Here is a 22,016-nt window from a genome sequence, read left to right on the forward strand (position 1 = left end):
CATTTAATCAAGTCTTAACAAGTTTGATTGCTTAACACGTTGGAAACATTTAGTCATGTAAATATCAATCTCAATTAATATATATAAACATGGAAAAGTTCGGGTCACTACACAAGATGACTTCAATTAGAGTCATACTTGGATTGGTCGCAAGTATGAACTTGGAGCTTGAACAGATGGATGTAAAGACAGCTTTTCTTCATGGAGATTTACATGAAGAAATTTACATGGAGCAGCCAGAAGGTTTTGAGGTTTCAGGAGATAATCTCGTATGCAAGCTGAAGAAAAGTTTATAAGGTTTAAAGCAGGCACCTAGGCAGCGGTACAAGAAGTTTGACTCATGCATGGTGAGTCAAGGGTACAAGAAAACTGCAGCAGATGAGTGTGTCTACATTCAGAAATTTTCTGAAGGAGATTTCGTTGCTCTTCTACTATATGTAGACGATATTTTGATCGTAGGGAAAGATGCAACGAAGATCAATCAGCTGAAGAAGGAACTCTCTAAGTCTTTTGACATGAAAGACTTAGGACAGGCTCAACAAATTTTGGGAATGCAGATTACCCGAGATAGGAAGAATAGAAAGTTATGGCTATCTCAGGAGAAGTATATTGAACGAGTGCTTGAACGGATCAATATGAACAATGCCAAACCTGTTTGCATTCCATTAGCCAACCATTTCAAGTTAAGTAAGAGATCATGTCCCTCATCCATGGAAGAGATCGGGGAGATGTCGTCAGTACCATATTCTTCAGCAGTTGGAAGTTTGATGTATGCAATGGTGTGTACGAGGCCTGATATTGCTCACGCAGTGGGAACAGTGAGTCGTTTTCTCTCTAACCCCGGGAAAGAGCATTGAAATGTGGTAAAATGGATTCTCAGATATCTTAAAGGTACGACGAAGATATGTCTTTGTTACGGGGGAGCTGATCCAATCTTAGAAGGTTATACGGATGCTGATATGGCTGGAGATCTTGATAGTAGGAAATCTACTTCAGGAATCATTTACACTTTTGCAGGAGGAGCTGTTTCATGGCAGTCAAGACTACAAAAGTGTGTTGCATTATCCACAACCGAAGCAGAATATATTGCTACCGCGGAAGCTGGAAAAGAAATGTTGTAGTTAAAGCGTTATCTCCAAGAATTTGGAATCAAGCAAAAGGAGTACAAGGTACATTGTGATAGTCAGAGTGCTCTAGATTTGAGCAAGAACTCCATGTACCATTCCCGTACAAAACATATTGATATTCGCTATCATTGGATAAGCGAGGTAATTGATCGACAACTGTTGAGACTAGTGAAGATCCATACAAAGGAGAATCCTGCGGATATGTTGACAAAGGTGGTGACTCGAGAGAAGCTAATGTTATGCAGATACATAACCGGGATGTGTTTTCCCTGTATACGGCTGGAGGGGGAGAATTGATAAGTTTCAGCCGTAATCTAGTATTTTCTAGATGTCGCTAGATGTCTCCATTTTTGCCGCAATCTAGAAGATACTAGATATTCAAAGTTGCCAATTTTGACTATGGATATGAAAGTAGCAAAATTGAATTCAATGACGGCTAGCCACTTGTTTTTCCGTTCACACCATAAGGAAGTAGCAAAATTGAAAACAGTTACGGCTAGCCACCATTTTTTGTGTTCACATTATCTCCGTTCACACCATTCCACCTCCTCAAAATTTCCTATAAATAGAGGTGCAAAGCTCCATTGTAATTCATTCAGAAAAAGTGTAATCACATCCTAGTTAGTGTGTGTGAGATATGTGTAATCCTAACCAAGAGTGAATACATCCTAGAGAGTGGTGAGAATTCCTAGTGTGTTAGTTTGAGAGTTTTTGTATTTGAGTTTTCTAATACTCGTGTAATCTATTCTTGTGAGTAATAGAGTTATTTTCTCTCAAATTTGTGTGTACCAACGTCCAGTCGATCCCCTCTTAATCACAACAGACACATCCCCGCGGATCAAGGATACATCCATGCGAATCAATCGCTAGACACTATAAATAGAAGGTTTCGAGTTCCAACACAAGGTTACTCACTTTTACACACTCCTAGCCGTGTCTACTCTCTCTCTCTCAATCGTCTAGCATCTGTTCTTATCGATATCTAACCTTAAGAAGTTCATTATAAATCAAATCAATTAATTTTTATGTATTTTTTATATAAAGCATAATGTTGAGGTTTCCGCACTAAAGATTATGATCACGATTGATTTTATTATGTTAAATCGGTCCTACAAAGTAAATGATAATCTGATTGGTTCTTGAATCGTATAATAACTTTCACAATTAAGTATTTTGGCCCTACATGCCTTGAGTATCACGAAATCCTAATTGGGACAACACAAAAACAAGACTAGGGTCCAGGCAAGAAGATTTTAATCAAAGTGTATAGGGGAATTTGTGTGTTTCTATTTTTTTCGTATTGAAAGAAATTGAATGTTTTCGGGAGGGAAAACATATTAAATTCGGTTGCAACTCGAAAAGGTCCAACGAAAGGGTGTAACGAAAGAATGCACCTTTCGTTTTTGGCGAGAAAAACTGTTACCCGAAAAGGTGTAGAAGTTGACAAAAAAATCCGTTAAGATGCGATTATACGGTATACAATATAGTACTCAAAATTTTCGAGAGCGGGACCCCAACTAGGGGCGTTGCCCCTTCGACCCCGCTAGGGGGCGCCCCCTGGACCCCTGCAATTTTGGCGACAGTGTCTAGCCAACTTTTACGAGCGTGCACTACACACTCTCTGAACCCGTTATTAATTATAACTAGTCAAGTCTTTTTTTAATCTCAATTAACCAAAATAATTGTTAAATGACACAAAAATTATCAACAAAAAGAAACTCAAATTTTTTTGTTGGGAATAATGAGATATTCGCATCTTTGGTGGATAATGTTGATGATGTGTAAAGTACTTAGAATTATTTTAATTAAGAAAACAAAACTAATGAAGCAACTAGCAATATGTAGCATATATTTCAAAGTACACTTGTTAATTAATTTTAATATTAATGTTTAATATTATAACTATAATTTATAATTTATAATATTGGTAAACAAGGACTAAAAGGATGAGATGTTCTTTTATAAGACAACTAGACATTTTTATACACCCAATAGATACTATTAAAGGCATGTAGCTCGTCTACTCTTCGTTGCACTAGAATATATTATTTGCACGGATTTAGATGTTTAATAATCAATGTAATAGTTAAGCAAAAGTGTAATTTGTTTATTCAATAAATCAAATTCTTATTCTTATCTTCAAGTGACTGTAAGCAATAATTGAAAGGTTTGTAAGGAATATCCATTGGAAATGTACCAAAATTTTCTATTGATATCGCATCCAATGATAAACAAATTCTATTTTTTAGAGAATAAAAAACGTTAATATTCATCGTAATAAATATTAATTAATTAAGTTAATTAATACAGATGTAAAAACAAGTGCAGCTTAATAAATTTCGATCAAAATATTGATGATTTGAATCAAAGGCTAATGACCTAGCGTTATCGGTTAACCCTATAACTATGAGATTGTGGGTGTATGTCCAAGGATGGACTTCTTCATGAAAAATTCTATATATTCGTGATGAGGTATGTGAATTTGTTGTTTTTGAAAAAAAAAAAAAAAAAAAAAAAAAAACTAAGAAATGTTGATGATTGAATGATAGTACTCCGTAATAAGTTGTCATCAGTAGTGTTACTACTTATTTCTTTGTGGTTTCACATTGTATGTAACAAGTTGACATATTCACTATCAAATATATTCATGTATACTTTTAAACTTATCTCATTTTTTCCAAAATTGGTACATGTAAGTTTTAATCCGAACTTTTTTTGGGTAATGACTTAATCCGAACTTTTGCTTAAGATATTAATATAAAATAAATAAATGAGAAGATAATGCTTGATAAAATTGAAGTCTTAAGTTCCAATACCATGCATTTTCTACATCATACGTTCAACTTCAATTATTGAAATGTAGTCTATTTTATATATGCCCTTTCAAGGGTTCCAAAGGGCCATATAAAGAAACTTTATTGCTCTCACAATCATAATTTATACTGTATACACACACTATATACACACATTGATATGCCTATATACATGACCCTTATATATAAATGCTTGTTGCATCCCTTATATATGCATATACAACACACAAAGAGAAATAAAAAACAAATAGATATGATTGAGAAAGTTGAAATATGGATGAAAGTATTCAAGGTTGGGTTTGAGTTTGTGATGGGATTCTTTGGAGCAATGAAATTTGCAATTCATCAAACCAACCTACAAAGTACTTCTTACACTCTTACAACCCCTTACATTGGTCTTCTTCCTTGAGAAATTTTGTGGTTATTTATTTTATTGTGTATTTTTTGGTTAGATTCTTTTAATTTTTCTTGTTCGATCAATTTTGGATTTCTTTGGTAAAGTCAAGTACGTCTCAGATGCCAGTGGTTTAATACTGTATCATATCATATTTGGTAACTAAATATGTTGCTCTAAGGTTGGTGTTGCAACTTCTGTTGGTTAAAAGGGTGCACAAGCCAACAACAAAATATTACTCAAAAATTTGTCTACAACTTATAATTATACAAAATAGTAAACAACAGATGCTCAGATCATACATTGGGAATTTTTCATTCCTCTAAATGATGAAGTAATGGATAACTATAGATAATTTTGTTTGTAAAACATGGATGGAATTTTTCAGATAATAAATAATATTTTAATGTTAGTTATGACTGTGATTTAAAAAAAAATGGTGTTTGATCTAGTCGAATGATTCTCAGTGTGTGTTTGTTTGGTGCTGAATGGAACCATTGATCTCTTTAAGTCATGGATTGGTGTCATCAAAACTATCATAAAAACTATAATTTTTACAAAAAGAATATATGCACGTTACAATTACTGAGTACTCATTACTCAAGTAGAAGAAGACAAGGCAACATTATCCAGATAAAAAAAGATATATAATTATTAAACATAAATAATAATGGAATAACAAACGAATTAATAACTCTAGGGGCAGGGATCCGGATGGTTATAACTCATAAACAACAAAATCAATGGATCAGCAACGCACCACCTGTGAATACGAACAGAGCACCAAAAAATCCAAGCTCTTATATGTCCATTTACTGTATTGTATGAACCATCCCAACTAAGTTTTTGCAATCAAATAATCGATTTATGTCATAGTTGAATATTTATGCAATGTTTAAATCTGCTTCTGTTTATGCATATATCAGACACACAAACAATACTAATTATGAAAATTTGACCAAAAGGAATACAGAAACTGAAAAAAGAAACACTAGTTTACAAACCAATTCCATGGTACAGAACAAGGTTACACCCTATTTATTGATAACATTCCCCATAAAAAGGGAAGAGAAACAGAATGGAAAGACATTGTACTACAACATCATTAAACACTCTATTCTATAACAAGAGTATATGCAAAAACAATACAATACAATACAATACAACAGGATGTTCCCCAATTCTTAAATATACTCACATGGCATATACTATCTCCCCACTGCTATCGATATCAAGGTCTGCATCACTTTCAAGATCTTCATCCATGTCATCATCAATGTCCAGGCTACCAGTAAGATACTGGTTCAGATTGTTCGATCCGACTGGAGGGATGGTTGCTTCAGCAATTATCTGCATGATTTCATCAACACTCTGAGTCGGTTGATCAGGACCATCAAACTGGTCCATTGTGTTGTCTTTTATTAGTTCTGCTGGCAGGTTCCTTACAAACCACTCATGGTTTTTTATCTCATCCATAGTTATCCGCTGTTGAAATTAAAGGAATAACTGTCAGTTTTTTACAATCAATAATCAATAATGATGCTGCCATATATGATACCAACAAATATGATACCTTGGCTGGATCAGCAACAAAAATTCTGGAGATCAAGTGGCGGCACTCAGCAGATATGTGAACATAAGCTGGGATCGAGTATTGTACATTCAGAATTCGCTGCATAAAGTCAAACAAACTACCCCTTGAGTCAATTACTCAATTGCGATAACGGATTGCCCATATATTGCATATAAAGGTGGCAATAAGTCTCAATTTTAGGCCATCTTTTTTTCTCAAACAGGTCAAATAAAGGCATATAGCTAACTGTGGAATGGGTTAGCACTAGGCAGTTACATAAATTTGTGATCATAATTAACACATTAGTTTATTTCTGAAATTTATTTCTTAAAAATGCAGATGCGTGTGGGTTCAAGTGTCACCTGACTTCTTTTCAACCTGTTACCCAACCCACCCAAATATAAACTTTTAGCTGAATAGACTATATAGATGACTTATGTTACCTGTATAGTCTTGCGAAAATTCTTAGGCTCCTCGGGATCCTCAAAAGGATAAGCTCCCACGAGCATGACATATAATGTTACACCACAAGACCACACATCTGCAATCTGAATTCAAACAAAACATTAAATACAAAATCACCAGCAGTCACAAAGGATCTATTTAAATTACTGCAATTATTTGGTTCTACTATAAGATATTACAAATACGGAAACGGGTTTATAACTATTACACAGTTATTTGTTAGTCCAAAACCAAACAAGAGACGAATAGATGCATGTACCTTGCCGTCATATTCTTTCTTAAGCAAGACTTCTGGCGCAATATATGCAGGTGTTCCAACAGTAGATTTCGGTTGTGAATGCAGCACAGAGGACTGACCCAAATAATTAAAAGATTTAATTAAAAATTTTGCAACTTTATGTCTGTATAAGAATAAACAGGAATTGCTTAAAAGTTAAACAATGGATAGGAAGGCATTGTACCTTGGAGTACCCAAAATCACAAATTTTGAGCCGAGGAGCTGGGCTGCCATCTAAAAGTGTGTTCTCCAGTTTCAAGTCACGATGGCATACTTGCTACATTGTACAAAACATCAAATAAGATCATCACGAGAAAACTTACAAATAAATACACTACAGCATATTTATAGAAACAGAGTTAATCAATACCATATTATGGCAGTAGCTAACTCCTGATATAAGCTGCTGAAAGAAGAAACGGGCCTGAAACACAAATCATTAACACCTTAATACAAATAAACAACCGATAGTATATGAAATGAATGCCATAAGAACGAACCTCATCTTCTGGAAATCGACCAGCATTACATATACGCTCAAACAACTCTCCTCCAGATGCATATTCCATCACAATTGCCAGATGTGTCGGTGTTAAAATGACCTGAAAATGAAGTGAAACCTCAAATTTTACGAATATAAAAATTTTAAAAGAATCCACGAGTCACAAAATAACAACTTAAAAACAGTATCTCTGATGACAAACAAACCTCTTTGAATCTGACAATATTCGGATGCCTTAGTGATCTGTGATTGATAATTTCTCTTTGTACATTTTCATCTATCTGTTGAACTCATAACAAGAAAAACGAACAACAATTAAAAAAATAGGATAAACTTATACAAGTACAATCTACCCGAACTTACGAATCTAATCATTCAAATCGGGATAAGCAATTTCAATTACAAGTTCCGTATGTTGTGTTCGATTTCACTTTATACAGTCTTAAATCCCAAAGCTACTAGGTCTCTAGTTCTATCAATCCAAATAACATTATTAGCCAAGTTTTACTTATGTGATCAATCTTATAACTCATTTTACATTATTATTATTATTTAGGCCTTTCATTTCCATGCTCATATTCAATCTCAAATACTAAAATACACACTAGTTACATAATATTCATGATTCATCAACTATATATACCTTAAATTTTGAGACTCTGTTTTCAGCTCTTAAATTACAATAGTAGAAACAGAGTACCTTATTATTACAACTATTAAAAATTTTTATCAATTCAATATATGATCAGAAAAAAAAAAAAAAAAAAAAAAAAAAAAAAAAAAAAAATACTAACCTTCTCACCTCTCTCGATATATTTGACAGCAACAAGTTCATTAGTTTGTTTATCCCTCATCAATCTAGCAACACCAAAATTACCCGATCCGATATCTCTAACAAGCTCATACCGATCACTATCATGCATAATAGGCATATCCATACCCGGACCCACCGTAAGAGCAGATCGATCCATCACCAATTGAATTCAAAACGCTATAAATACTACTACTGTAAGCCTCTCCAGCTCACATTACAAATTACTACAATCATACACGTAATCAACAATAAAAACTGATCGAGGTCATCAAAATCAAACAGTTGGCGACACACGGATCACATATAAGATCGCAGATATAGATATAGAGAGAGAGAGAGAGAGATAGAATACCGAAAGTGTGAGGTCACAAAACCCGTGAAGGCTTTAAAGTGAGGGGAAAATTAGGGTTTAAATAAAATAATAGCGATGGATGAAATTTAGGTGGTAGTGATGACGATAATTGGTGATTGGTGATAATAATAATAACTAGCAAAAATTTGACCTAGCTTTGCTCAGGTTTCGGATATATGTTACCTAAGGGCTACTCTTTTATAAAACTAATGTCTAACTAGCATCGAGCGGAGAAATTGAGAGGAAAATAGGACGGTAATGTCTAATTTAACAGATACTCTACATATCCACATGGTTAGCGTTTTTAAAAAAACGTCTATTTTGAGTATAGTTAATTGCGTTTTGTGGGTAAATTATTTTGAGTTTAATAGTGATAGCGGTAGAAAATAATAGGAAGTGTATATGTATAAAAGTTAAGGGAAAATAGTTAGCTTTTTAAAAAAGCGTCCGTTTTGATCGCAGTGAGTTGCGTTGCGTTCGTAAAATTATTTCGAATATAACGATGATGTCGGAAGAAAATAACTCGCGGCAGGCAGAAAGATAAGACCCGTTAAAAATGAAGTTGAGTTGTTAGATTAAATTAAAATTAAGAAATAGAGTTTTCATTTTACACCTCTAAATAGAGGGTTAAGTTTATAAATTGTATCGAACTTTAGGGGAGTCAAGCATAAATTTTGTATTGTTTTTTATTGTGTCGTTTGAGAATCCATGGGGGATCAAAAACCCATGGCTATTAATATATGAGGTTAATAATAATAATAATTATTATTATTATTATTATTATTATTATTATTATAAATTTTAAGTTCTAATATAAATAAATATAAATAAATAATAATAATAATGGCAGTGGTGACATACGATATACTCCGTAGTAAAATTTTGCGATTACAAATAAGTTAATATATGTATACAAAGATAAGAGATATATACAGAAGATGTATATATAGGTCTCGTGAAGATTGGTGGCTTTATTGTTGGGATTGTTTTTCTGTAAAGTATCTATTATTATAGATATATAGTGGTTGTATGTATGAATGTGTGGGTTGAGGGAGACAGGATAATAATAAATAATAAATATAATATATATTTATAAAATAAATAAAATATATTAACAGTAGTTTAATACTGGAAGCCTCGAGAAAACGCCACCACACCATTTTGCTTAACGTATCAACGTATAAACATAAATAAATGAATAAATTAATTAATTAATTAGAATCTATCTATCTATCTATCTATATATTCTATAGTTAATATTAAAATACTATAATTATGATTTATTATTAGGCTAATTCTTTTGTTAAGAAATAATAAAAAAATTTAAGCATAGTAGGCAAGGTTGGAGAACTCGGATCTCGGGGAGATCTCGTTTGGACATCTTTGAGGAGATCTCGGCATCTCGGAAAAATCTCGGGGAGATCTCGGACGTTGACTTGTGTTGACTTTCTAGTTTTTTAATATAAATATGTATAAATATATAAATATATGTATATTTATATGGATTTTTAGGAGAAAATTTGAGAAATGAGCGAAAAATTAGAAGAAAATCCGAGAAATTGCGAGAAAATCCGAGAAATTACGAGAAAATCCGAGATCTCACCGAGAAAATTCGAGAAATCGTGACGTTGACCGAGATTTTAACCGTTGACCGAGAAATCTCAACGAGATGGGAAAATATTCTCGGCTGAGTTTTGAAACCGAGATCTCCCCGAGATCTCGCCGAGAAATTCCGAGATCTGCAACACTGATAGTAGGTGATATCATTAATGTAAATAATTTTAAATTAAAATTAAATCTTATTAATTAATTATTATTATTATTAAATCTTATTAATAATTATTTTAATTATTAAAATTAAATTATTTTAAATTATTTTAATTAATTATTTGAATTGAATTCGAGAAGATATAAAAGCTAGACATAAGGTTTTAATTTACACTTTTAAAATAAAATGACAAACAATATTACTCCCTCCGTCCTTATATTATTGTCCATTATTCCATTTTGGGATGTCCCAAATTAATTGTCAACTTCCATAAATAGAAAGAAAAGAAGATATTTCATTGGTGGATCTGGAGAGAAAATATATTTCATTGGCGGAGAAATGAAGTTAGTGAAATTTCCTAAAACTGTGTGTTTTTTGTCTGGTGACAATAAATATGGGACGGAGGGAGTATTTCTTATTATTGAATGTGAATTGTTTAATATGCATTTTAGGTGTTTAATGAAATGTTCAGCTGACGAGTTTTTTAGTCGGACTTTGTGGTTCCACGGGTCATTAAACTAAATAACTTTAGCATTTACGTTCACTTAATATCTAAAACATATCGTTAAAATGTTTAGTTTAAACAAACCCGTAATTTCACGGGTCATTTTGAAATGTCCCGTTCTTATTGATTAAAAACGTTCCATATTAATTGATTTCGTTGCGAGGTTTTGACCTCTATATGAGACGTTTTCAAAGACTGCATTCATTTTAAAACAAACCATAACCTTTATTTCATCAATAAAGGTTTAAAAAGCTTTACGTAGATTATCAAATAATGATAATCTAAAATATCCTGTTTACACACGACCATTACATAATGGTTTACAATACAAATATGTTACAACAAAATAAGTTTCTTGAATGCAGTTTTTACACAATATCATACAATCATGGACTCCAAATCTCGTCCTTATTTAAGTATGCGACAGCGGAAGCTCTTAATAATCACCTGAGAATAAACATGCTTAAAACGTCAACAAAAATGTTGGTGAGTTATAGGTTTAACCTATATATATCAAATCATAATAATAGACCACAAGATTTCATATTTCAATACACATCCCATACATAGAGATAAAAATCATTCATATGGTGAACACCTGGTAACCGACATTAACAAGATGCATATATAAGAATATTCCCATCACTCCGGAACACCCTTCGGATATGATATAAATTTCGAAGTACTAAAGCATCCGGTACTTTGGATGGGGTTTGTTAGGCCCAATAGATCTATCTTTAGGATTCGCGTCAATTAGGGTGTCTGTTCCCTAATTCTTAGATTACCAGACTTAATAAAAAGGGGCATATTCGATTTCGATAATTCAACCATAGAATGTAGTTTCACGTACTTGTGTCTATTTTGTAAATCATTTATAAAACCTGCATATATTCTCATCCCAAAAATATTAGATTTTAAAAGTGGGACTATAACTCACTTTCACATATTTTTACTTCGTCGGGAAGTAAGACTTGGCCACTGGTTGATTCACGAACCTATAACAATATATACATATATATCAAAGTATGTTCAAAATATATTTACAACACTTTTAATATATTTTGATGTTTTAAGTTTATTAAGTCAGCTTTCCTCGTTAGTAACCTACAACTAGTTGTCCACAGTTAGATGTACAGAAATAAATCGATAAATATTATCTTGAATCAATCCACGACCCAGTGTATACGTATCTCAGTATTGATCACAACTCAAACTATATATATTTTGGAATCAACCTCAACCCTGTATAGCTAACTCCAACATTCACATATAGAGTGTCTATGGTTGTTCCGAAATATATATAGATGTGTCGACATGATAGGTCGAAACATTGTATACGTGTCTATGGTATCTCAAGATTACATAATATACAATACAAGTTGATTAAGTTATGGTTGGAATAGATTTGTTACCAATTTTCACGTAGCTAAAATGAGAAAAATTATCCAATCTTGTTTTACCCATTACTTCTTCATTTTAAATCCGTTTTGAGTGAATCAAATTGCTATGGTTTCATATTGAACTCTATTTTATGAATCTAAACAGAAAAAGTATAGGTTTATAGTCGGAAAAATAAGTTACAAGTCGTTTTTGTAAAGGTAGTCATTTCAGTCGAAAGAACGACGTCTAGATGACCATTTTAGAAAACATACTTCCACTTTGAGTTTAACCATAATTTTTGGATATAGTTTCATGTTCATAATAAAAATTATTTTCTCAGAATAACAACTTTTAAATCAAAGTTTATCATAGTTTTTAATTAACTAACCCAAAACAGCCCGCGGTGTTACTACGACGGCGTAAATTCGATTTTACGGTGTTTTTCGTGTTTTCAGGTTTTAAATCATTAAGTTAGCATATCATATAGATATAGAACATGTGTTTAGTTGATTTTAAAAGTCAAGTTAGAAGGATTAACTTTTGTTTGCGAACAAGTTTAGAATTAACTAAACTATGTTCTAGTGATTACAAGTTTAAACCTTCGAATAAGATAGCTTTATATGTATGAATCGAATGATGTTATGAACATCATTACTACCTTAAGTTCCTTGGATAAACCTACTGGAAAAGAGAAAAATGGTTCTAGCTTCAACGGATCTTTGGATGGCTCGAAGTTCTTGAAGCAGAATCATGACACGAAAACAAGTTTAAGTAAGATCATCACTTGAAATAAGATTGTTATAGTTTTAGAAATTGAACCAAAGTTTGAATATGATTATTACCTTGTATTAGAATGATAACCTACTGTAAGAAACAAAGATTTGTTGAGGTTGGATGATCACCTTACAAGATTGGAAGTGAGCTAGCAAACTTGAAAGTATTCTTGATTTTATGTAACTAGAACTTGTAGAATATATGAAGAACACTTAGAACTTGAAGATAGAACTTGAGAGAGATCAATTAGATGAAGAAAATTGAAGAATGAAAGTGTTTGTAGGTGTTTTTGGTAGTTGGTGTATGGATTAGATATAAAGGATATGTAATTTTATTTTCATGTAAATAAGTCATGAATGATTACTCATATTTTTGTAATTTTATGAGATATTTCATGCTAGTTGCCAAATGATGGTTCCCACATGTGTTAGGTGACTCACATGGGCTACTAAGAGCTGATCATTGGAGTGTATATACCAATAGTACATACATCTAAAAGCTGTGTATTGTACGAGTACGAATACGGGTGCATACGAGTAGAATTGTTGATGAAACTGAACGAGGATGTAATTGTAAGCATTTTTGTTAAGTAGAAGTATTTTGATAAGTGTATTGAAGTCTTTCAAAAGTGTATAAATACATATTAAAACACTACATGTATATACATTTTAACTGAGTCGTTAAGTCATCGTTAGTCGTTACATGTAAGTGTTGTTTTGAAACCTTTAGGTTAACGATCTTGTTAAATGTTGTTAACCCAATGTTTATAATATCAAATGAGATTTTAAATTATTATATTATCATGATATTATCATGTATGAATATCTCTTAATATGATATATATATATATATACATTAAATGTCTTTACAACGATAATCGTTACATATATGTCTCGTTTAAAAATCATTAAGTTAGTAGTCTTGTTTTTACATATGTAGTTCATTGTTAATATACTTAATGATATGTAGTTCATCATATAGTTTTTACAAGTTTTAACATTCGTGAATCACCGGTCAACTTGGGTGGTCAATTGTCTATATGAAACATATTTCAATTAATCAAGTCTTAACAAGTTTGATTGCTTAATATGTTGGAAATATTTAATCATGTAAATATCAATCTCAATTAATATATATAAACATGGAGAAGTTCGGGTCACTACAGTACCTACCCGTTAAATAAATTTCGTCCCGAAATTTTAAGCTGTTGAAGGTGTTGACGAATCTTCTGGAAATAGATGCGGGTATTTCTTCTTCATCTGATCTTCACGTTCCCAGGTGAACTCGGGTCCTCTACGAGCATTCCATCGAACCTTAACAATTGGTATCTTGTTTTGCTTAAGTCTTTTAACCTCACGATCCATTATTTCGATGGGTTCTTCGATGAATTGAAGTTTTTCGTTGATTTGGATTTCATCTAACGGAATAGTGAGATCTTCTTTAGCAAAACATTTCTTCAAATTCGAGACGTGGAAAGTGTTATGTACAGCCGCGAGTTGTTGAGGTAACTCAAGTCGGTAAGCTACTGGTCCGACACGATCAATAATCTTGAATGGTCCAATATACCTTGGATTTAATTTCCCTCGTTTACCAAATCGAACAACGCCTTTCCAAGGTGCAACATTAAGCATGACCATCTCTCCAATTTCAAATTCTATATCTTTTCTTTTAATGTCAGCGTAGCTCTTTTGTCGACTTTGGGCAGTTTTCAACCGTTGTTGAATTTGGATGATCTTCTCGGTAGTTTCTTGTATAATCTCCGGACCCGTAATCTGTCTATCCCCCACTTCACTCCAACAAATCGGAGACCTGCACTTTCTACCATAAAGTGCTTCAAACGGCGCCATCTCAATGCTTGAATGGTAGCTGTTGTTGTAGGAAAATTCTGCTAACGGTAGATGTCGATCCCAACTGTTTTCGAAATCAATAACACATGCTCGTAGCATGTCTTCAAGCGTTTGTATCGTCCTTTCGCTCTGCCCATCAGTTTGTGGATGATAGGCAGTACTCATGTCTAGACGAGTTCCTAATGCTTGCTGTAATGTCTGCCAGAATCTTGAAATAAATCTGCCATCCCTATCAGAGATAATAGAGATTGGTATTCCATGTCTGGAGACGACTTTCTTCAAATACAGTCGTGCTAACTTCTCCATCTTGTCATCTTCTCTTATTGGCAGGAAGTGTGCTGATTTGGTGAGAAGATCAACTATTACCCAAATAGTATCAAAACCACTTGCAGTTCTTGGCAATTTAGTGATGAAATCCATGGTAATGTTTTCCCATTTCCATTCCGGGATTTTGGGTTGTTGAAGTAGACCTGATGGTTTCTGATGCTCAGCTTTGACCTTAGAACACGTCAAACATTCTCCTACGTATTTAGCAACATCGGCTTTCATACCCGGCCACCAAAAATGTTTCTTGAGATCCTTGTACATCTTCCCCGTTCCAGGATGTATTGAGTATCTGGTTTTATGAGCTTCTCTAAGTACCATTTCTCTCATATCTCCAAATTTGGGTACCCAAATCCTTTAAGCCCTATACCGGGTTCCGTCTTCCCGAATATTAAGATGCTTCTCCGATCCTTTGGGTATTTCATCCTTTAAATTTTCCTCTTTTAAAACTCCTTGTTGCGCCTCCTTTATTTGAGTAGTAAGGTTATTATGAATCATTATATTCATAGATTTTACTCGAATGGGTTCTCTGTCCTTCCTGCTCAAGGCATCGGCTACCACATTTGCCTTCCCCGGGTGGTAACGAATCTCAAAGTCGTAATCATTCAATAATTCAATCCACCTACGCTGCCTCATATTCAGTTGTTTCTGATTAAATATGTGTTGAAGACTTTTGTGGTCGGTATATATAATACTTTTGACCCCATATAAGTAGTGCCTCCAAGTCTTTAATGCAAAAACAACCGCGCCTAATTCCAAATCATGCATCGTATAATTTTGTTCGTGAATCTTCAATTGTCTAGACGCATTAGCAATCACCTTCGTTCGTTGCATTAATACACAACCGAGACCTTGCTTTGATGCGTCACAATAAATCACAAAATCATCATTCCCTTCAGGCAATGACAATATAGGTGCCGTAGTTAGCTTTTTCTTCAATAACTGAAACACTTTCTCTTGTTCATCATTCCATTCAAATTTCTTCCCTTTATGCGTTAATGCAGTCAAGGGTTTTGCTATTCTGGAAAAGTCTTGGATGAACCTTCTGTAGTAACCAGCTAGTCCTAAAAACTGGCGTATGTGTTTCGGAGTTTTCAGGGTTTCCCACTTTTCAACAGTTTCTATCTTTGCCGGATCCACCTTAATACCTTCTTTGTTCACTATGTGACCGAGGAATTGAACTTCTTCCAATCAAAATGCACACTTTGAAAACTTAGCGTACAATTCTTCCTTCCTCAATACTTCTAACACCTTTCTCAAATGTTCACCGTGTTCTTGGTCATTCTTTGAGTAAATAAGTATGTCATCAATGAAAACAATGACAAACTTGTCAAGGTATGGTCCACACACTCGGTTCATAAGGTCCATGAACACAGCTGGTGCATTAGTTAAACCAAACGGTATGACCATAAACTCGTAATGACCGTAACGTGTTCTGAAAGCAGTCTTTGGAATATCATCTTCTTTCACCCGCATTTGATGATACCCGGAACGTAAGTCAATCTTTGAATAAACAGACGAGCCTTGTAGTTGATCAAATAAGTCGTCGATTCTCGGTAGTGGGTAGCGATTCTTGATGGTAAGTTTGTTCAACTCTCGGTAGTCGATACACAACCTGAATGTACCATCTTTCTTCTTGACAAACAAAACAGGAGCTCCTCACGGTGATGTGCTTGGTCGAATGAAACCACGCTCTAAAAGTTCTTGTAATTGGCTTTGCAGTTCTTTCATCTCGCTGGGTGCGAGTATGTAAGGAGCACGAGATATTGGTGCAGCTCCTGGTACAAGATCTATTTGAAATTCAACAGATCGATGTGGGGGTAATCCCGGTAATTCTTTCGGAAATACATCGGGAAATTCTTTTGCAATGAGAACATCATTGATGCTCTTTTCTTCAGTTTGTACTTTCTCGACGTGTGCTAGAACAGCATAGCAACCTTTTCTTATTAGTTTTTGTGCCTTCAAATTACTAATAAGATGTAGCTTCGTGTTGTCCTTTTCTCCGTACACCATTAAGGGTTTTTCTTTTTCTCGTATAATGCGAATTGCATTTTTGTAACAAATGATCTCTGCTTTCACTTCTTTCAACCAGTCCATACCGATTATCACATCAAAACTCCCTAACTCTACTGGTATCAAATCAATCTTATATGTTTCGCTAACCAGTTTAATTTCTCGATTCCGACATATATTATCTGCTGAAATTAATTTACCATTTGCTAATTCGAGTAAAAATTTACTATCCAAATGCATCAATGGACAACTTAATTTAGCACAAAAATCTCTACTCATATAGCTTCTATCCGCACCCGAATCAAATAAAACGTAAGCAGATTTATTGTCAATAAGAAACGTACCCGTAACAAGCTCCGGGTCTTCCTGTGCCTCTGTCGCATTAATATTGAAAACTCTTCCGCGGCCTTGTCCATTCGTGTTCTCCTGGTTCGGGCAATTTCTAATAATGTGGCCCGGTTTTCCACATTTATAACAAACTACATTGGCATAACTTGCTCCGACACTACTTGCTCCGCCATTACTCGTTCCGACACCATTTGTTCCTTTCGTTCTATTAACCCCTGGTCCGTAGACCTCACACTTCGCCGCGCTATGACCATTTCTTTTACACTTGTTGCAAAATTTGGTGCAGAACCCCGAGTAATACTTTTCACACCTTTGGCATAGCTGCTTCTGATTGTTGTTGTTGTTGCGGTTATTATTGTTGTTGGGATGATTGTTGTAGTTGCTGTTGTTGTTGTTGTTGTTGTTGTTGTTGGGCCGTTTGTTGTAGTTGCGATTGATGTTGCGATTGTTGGGATAATTGTTGCGATTATTGTTGTAATTGTTGTATTGGTGATTCTTATCACCGTTTTCCTCCCACTTTCTTTTGACTTGCTTCACATTGGCCTCTTCAGCAGTCTGTTCTTTAATTCTTTCTTCAATCTGGTTCACTAGTTTGTGAGCCATTCTACATGCCTGTTGTATGGAGGCGGGCTCGTGTGAACTTATATCTTCTTGGATTCTTTCCGGTAATCATTTCACAAACGCGTCGATCTTCTCTTCCTCATCTTCGAATGCTCCCGGACACAATAGGCACAATTCTGTGAATCGTCTTTCGTACGTGGTAATATCAAATCCTTGGGTTTGTAACCCCCTAAGTTCTGTCTTGAGCTTATTGACCTCAGTTCTGGGACGGTACTTCTCGTTCATCAAGTGCTTGAATGCTGACCACGGTAGTACGTACGCATCGTCTTGTCCCACTTGCTCTAGATAGGTATTCCACCATGTTAACGCAGAACCTGTGAAGGTATGCATAGCGTACTTCACTTTGTCCTCTTCAGTACACTTACTTATGGCAAACACCGATTCGACCTTCTCGGTCCACCGTTTCAATCCGATCGGTCATTCGGTTCCATCAAATTCTAAAGGTTTGCAGGCAGTGAATTCTTTGTAGGTGCATCCTACACGATTTCCTGTACTGCTAGATCCAAGGTTATTGTTGGTATGTAGCGCAGCCTGTACTGCGGCTATGTTTGAAGCTAGAAAAGTACGGAATTCCTCTTCATTCATATTCACGGTGTGTCGAGTAGTCGGTGCCATTTCCTTCAAAATAGTCAAATGGAACAAGTTAATCATACAGAATATTAAGAGTAGTTAATAGTATTTCGTAGCATAATATGAACTCATTTATAAAAGCTTTTTCTTCATATTAGCGTTTTATAAGTTTAAATTCGGGTAGTACCTACCCGTTAAGTTCATACTTAGTAGCTAATATACAATTCAACTACTACAATTCTATATGAAAAACTGATTATAATAATATTTCGCGTTCAAACTTTTATACAATATTTTACAAACTTACAATACCGCTTATTTTACATATAGCATGAAATATAGCACACAATAAATTTGATACAAGATGGTTGTGAAGATAATTCTAGCTAGTACACAAGTCGTTCAGCAAAGGCAATAAAGACACGTAATTCATACGTCCAGAAACAAGTCATACATTCTGGTTTTACTAGGATTACTTCCCATCCTTGGTCTTGTGGAACATAACCGTTATGGCCGTTGATAAGACAGCGTGTTGTAACGTCGTCAAAGGGACGAGGGTTACGTAATGTCCAACAGTCCCGTAACAATCTAAAAACCTCATTTCTTACCCCAATTACCGACTCTGTCACTTGTGGGAACGTTTTGTTTAATAGTTGTAGCCCGATGTTCTTGTTCTCACTTTGGTGAGAAGCGAACATTACTAATCCGTAAGCATAACATGCTTCTTTATGTTGCATGTTAGCAACTTTTTCTAAATCACGAAGTCCAATATTCGGATATATTGAGTCAAAATAATTTCTTAACCCATTGCGTAAAATAGCATTTGGGTTCCCCGCAATATATGCGTCAAAGTAAACACATCGTAACTTATGGATTTCCCAATGTGATATCCCCCATCTTTCGAACGAAAGTCTTTTGTAAACCAAGGCATTCTTGGAACGTTCTTCGAATGTCTTACAAACTGATCTCGCCTTAAATAGTTGTGCCGAAGAATTCTGACCGACTCTAGACAAGATTTCATCAATCATGTCTCCGGGTAGGTCTCTTAAAATATTGGGTTGTCTATCCATTTTGTGTTTTTATGTTGTAAAATAGACAAGAGTTAGATTCATAAAAAAATACTTATTAATACAAGCAATTTTTACATATATCATAAAGCATAAGCACACTATATTACATATATTACACCACACGAATACAACTATCTTATTCCGACTCACTTGTTTCTTCTTCTTTGGTTTTGGTTCGTTTTGCCAAGTTTCTAGGGATATATGATGTTCCCCTAATACGAGCCGTCGTTTTCCACATTGGTTTAGAAAAACCTGGTAGTTTAGAGGTTCCCGGGTCATTGTTACAACTTAAGGACTTCGGGGATTGACGATACATATAAAGTTCATCGGGGTTGGAATTAGATTTCTCTATTTTTATGCCCTTTCCCTTATTATTTTCTTTTTCCTTTTTAAATTTAGTTGGGGTAATTTCTATAACATCATCGGAATTCTCGTCGGAATCCGATTCATCGGAGAATTGGTAATCCTCCCAATATTTTGCTTCCTTGGCGGAAACACCATTGACCATAATTAACCTTGGTTGGTTGGTTGAGGATTTTCTTTTACTTAACCATTTTATTATTTCCCTCACCGGTTCTATTTCTTCATCCGGTTCCGATTCTTCTTCCAGTTCCGATTCTTCTTCCGGTTCCGACTCTTCTTCCGGTTCCTCTTCGGGAACTTGTGAATCAGTCCACGAATCATTCCAATTTACATTTGACTCTTCATTATTATTAGGTGAGTCAATGGGACTTGTTCTAGAGGTAGACATCTATCACATAATATCAAACGCGTTAAGAGATTAATATATCACATAATATTCACATGTTAAAAGTATATAGTTTCCAACAAAATTTGTTAAGCAATCATTTTTCAAGTAAACACGGTCGAAGTCCAGACTCACTAATGCATCCTAACAAACTCGATAAGACACACTAATGCAAAATTCTGGTTCTCTAAGATCAACGCTCGGATACCAACTGAAATGTCCCGTTCTTATTGATTAAAAACGTTCCATATTAATTGATTTCGTTGCGAGGTTTTGACCTCTATATGAGACGTTTTTCAAAGACTGCATTCATTTTAAAACAAACCATAACCTTTATTTCATCAATAAAGGTTTAAAAAGCTTTACGTAGATTATCAAATAATGATAATCTAAAATATCCTGTTTATACACGACCATTACATAATGGTTTACAATACAAATATGTTACAACAAAATAAGTTTCTTGAATGCAGTTTTTACACAATATCATACAAGCATGGACTCCAAATCTTGTCCTTATTTAAGTATGCGACAGCGGAAGCTCTTAATAATCACCTGAGAATAAACATGCTTAAAACGTCAACAAAAATGTTGGTGAGTTATAGGTTTAACCTATATATATCAAATCATAATAATAGACCACAAGATTTCACATTTCAATACACATCCCATACATAGAGATAAAAATCATTCATATGGTGAACACCTGGTAACCGACATTAACAAGATGCATATATAAGAATATCCCCATCACTCCGGGACACCCTTCGGATATGATATAAATTTCGAAGTACTAAAGCATCCGGTACTTTGGATGGGGTTTGTTAGGCCCAATAGATCTATCTTTAGGATTCGCGTCAATTAGGATGTCTGTTCCCTAATTCTTAGATTACCAGACTTAATAAAAAGGGGCATATTCGATTTCGATAATTCAACCATAGAATGTAGTTTCACGTACTTGTGTCTATTTTGTAAATCATTTATAAAACCTGCATGTATTCTCATCCCAAAAATATTAGATTTTAAAAGTGGGACTATAACTCACTTTCACAGATTTTTACTTCGTTGGGAAGTAAGACTTGGCCACTGGTTGATTCACGAACCTATAACAATATATACATATATATCAAAGTATGTTCAAAATATATTTACAACACTTTTAATATATTTTGATGTTTTAAGTTTATTAAGTCAGCTGTCCTCATTAGTAACCTACAACTAGTTGTCCACAGTTAGATGTAAAGAAATAAATCGATAAATATTATCTTGAATCAATCCACGACCCAGTGTATACGTATCTCAGTATTGATCACAACTCAAACTATATATATTTTGGAATCAACCTCAACCCTGTATAGCTAACTCCAACATTCACATATAGAGTGTCTATGGTTGTTCCGAAATATATATAGATGTGTCGACATGATAGGTCGAAACATTGTATACGTGTCTATGGTATCTCAAGATTACATAATATACAATACAAGTTGATTAAGTTATGGTTGGAATAGATTTGTTACCAATTTTCACGTAGCTAAAATGAGAAAAATTATCTAATCTTGTTTTACCCATAACTTCTTCATTTTAAATTCGTTTTGAGTGAATCAAATTGCTATGGTTTCATATTGAACTCTATTTTATGAATCTAAACAGAAAAAGTATAGGTTTATAGTCGGAAAAATAAGTTACAAGTCGTTTTTGTAAAGGTAGTCATTTCAGTCGAAAGAACGA

The 22,016-nt window shown here is 34.2% G+C and overlaps 1 protein-coding gene across 1 annotated transcript; it reads right to left on the reverse strand.

The window, feature by feature from the left end:
* Positions 1-5,311: 5,311 nt before the first annotated feature.
* Positions 5,312-8,446, reverse strand: LOC139886306 (serine/threonine-protein kinase SRK2E). The gene is made up of 10 exons (XM_071870070.1): positions 8,318-8,446; positions 7,946-8,189; positions 7,358-7,432; positions 7,150-7,251; positions 7,020-7,073; positions 6,834-6,926; positions 6,632-6,724; positions 6,351-6,455; positions 5,908-6,006; positions 5,312-5,819 (listed from the first exon to the last, which is right to left on the reverse strand). Exons 2-10 carry the CDS (start codon positions 8,120-8,122, stop codon positions 5,529-5,531), a joined length of 1,089 nt encoding a protein of 362 aa, XP_071726171.1. The 5' UTR covers positions 8,123-8,189; positions 8,318-8,446; the 3' UTR covers positions 5,312-5,528.
* Positions 8,447-22,016: the final 13,570 nt, after the last annotated feature.

This window comes from Rutidosis leptorrhynchoides, chromosome 1 (assembly GCF_046630445.1).
Source record: "Rutidosis leptorrhynchoides isolate AG116_Rl617_1_P2 chromosome 1, CSIRO_AGI_Rlap_v1, whole genome shotgun sequence".
Classification (NCBI taxonomy): domain Eukaryota; kingdom Viridiplantae; phylum Streptophyta; class Magnoliopsida; order Asterales; family Asteraceae; genus Rutidosis; species Rutidosis leptorrhynchoides.

Coding starts and splice junctions, on each gene's coding strand:
- LOC139886306 (XM_071870070.1), bottom strand. CDS start 8,122: ATGGATCGATCTGCTCTTACGGTGGGTCCGGGTATGGATATGCCTATT. Junction 7,433..7,945: donor ATATCGAGAGAGGTGAGAAG/GTTAGTATTTTT, acceptor TGAGTTCAACAG/ATAGATGAAAATGTACAAAG. Junction 7,074..7,149: donor GTCGATTTCCAGAAGATGAG/GTTCGTTCTTAT, acceptor TTTGTGTTTCAG/GCCCGTTTCTTCTTTCAGCA.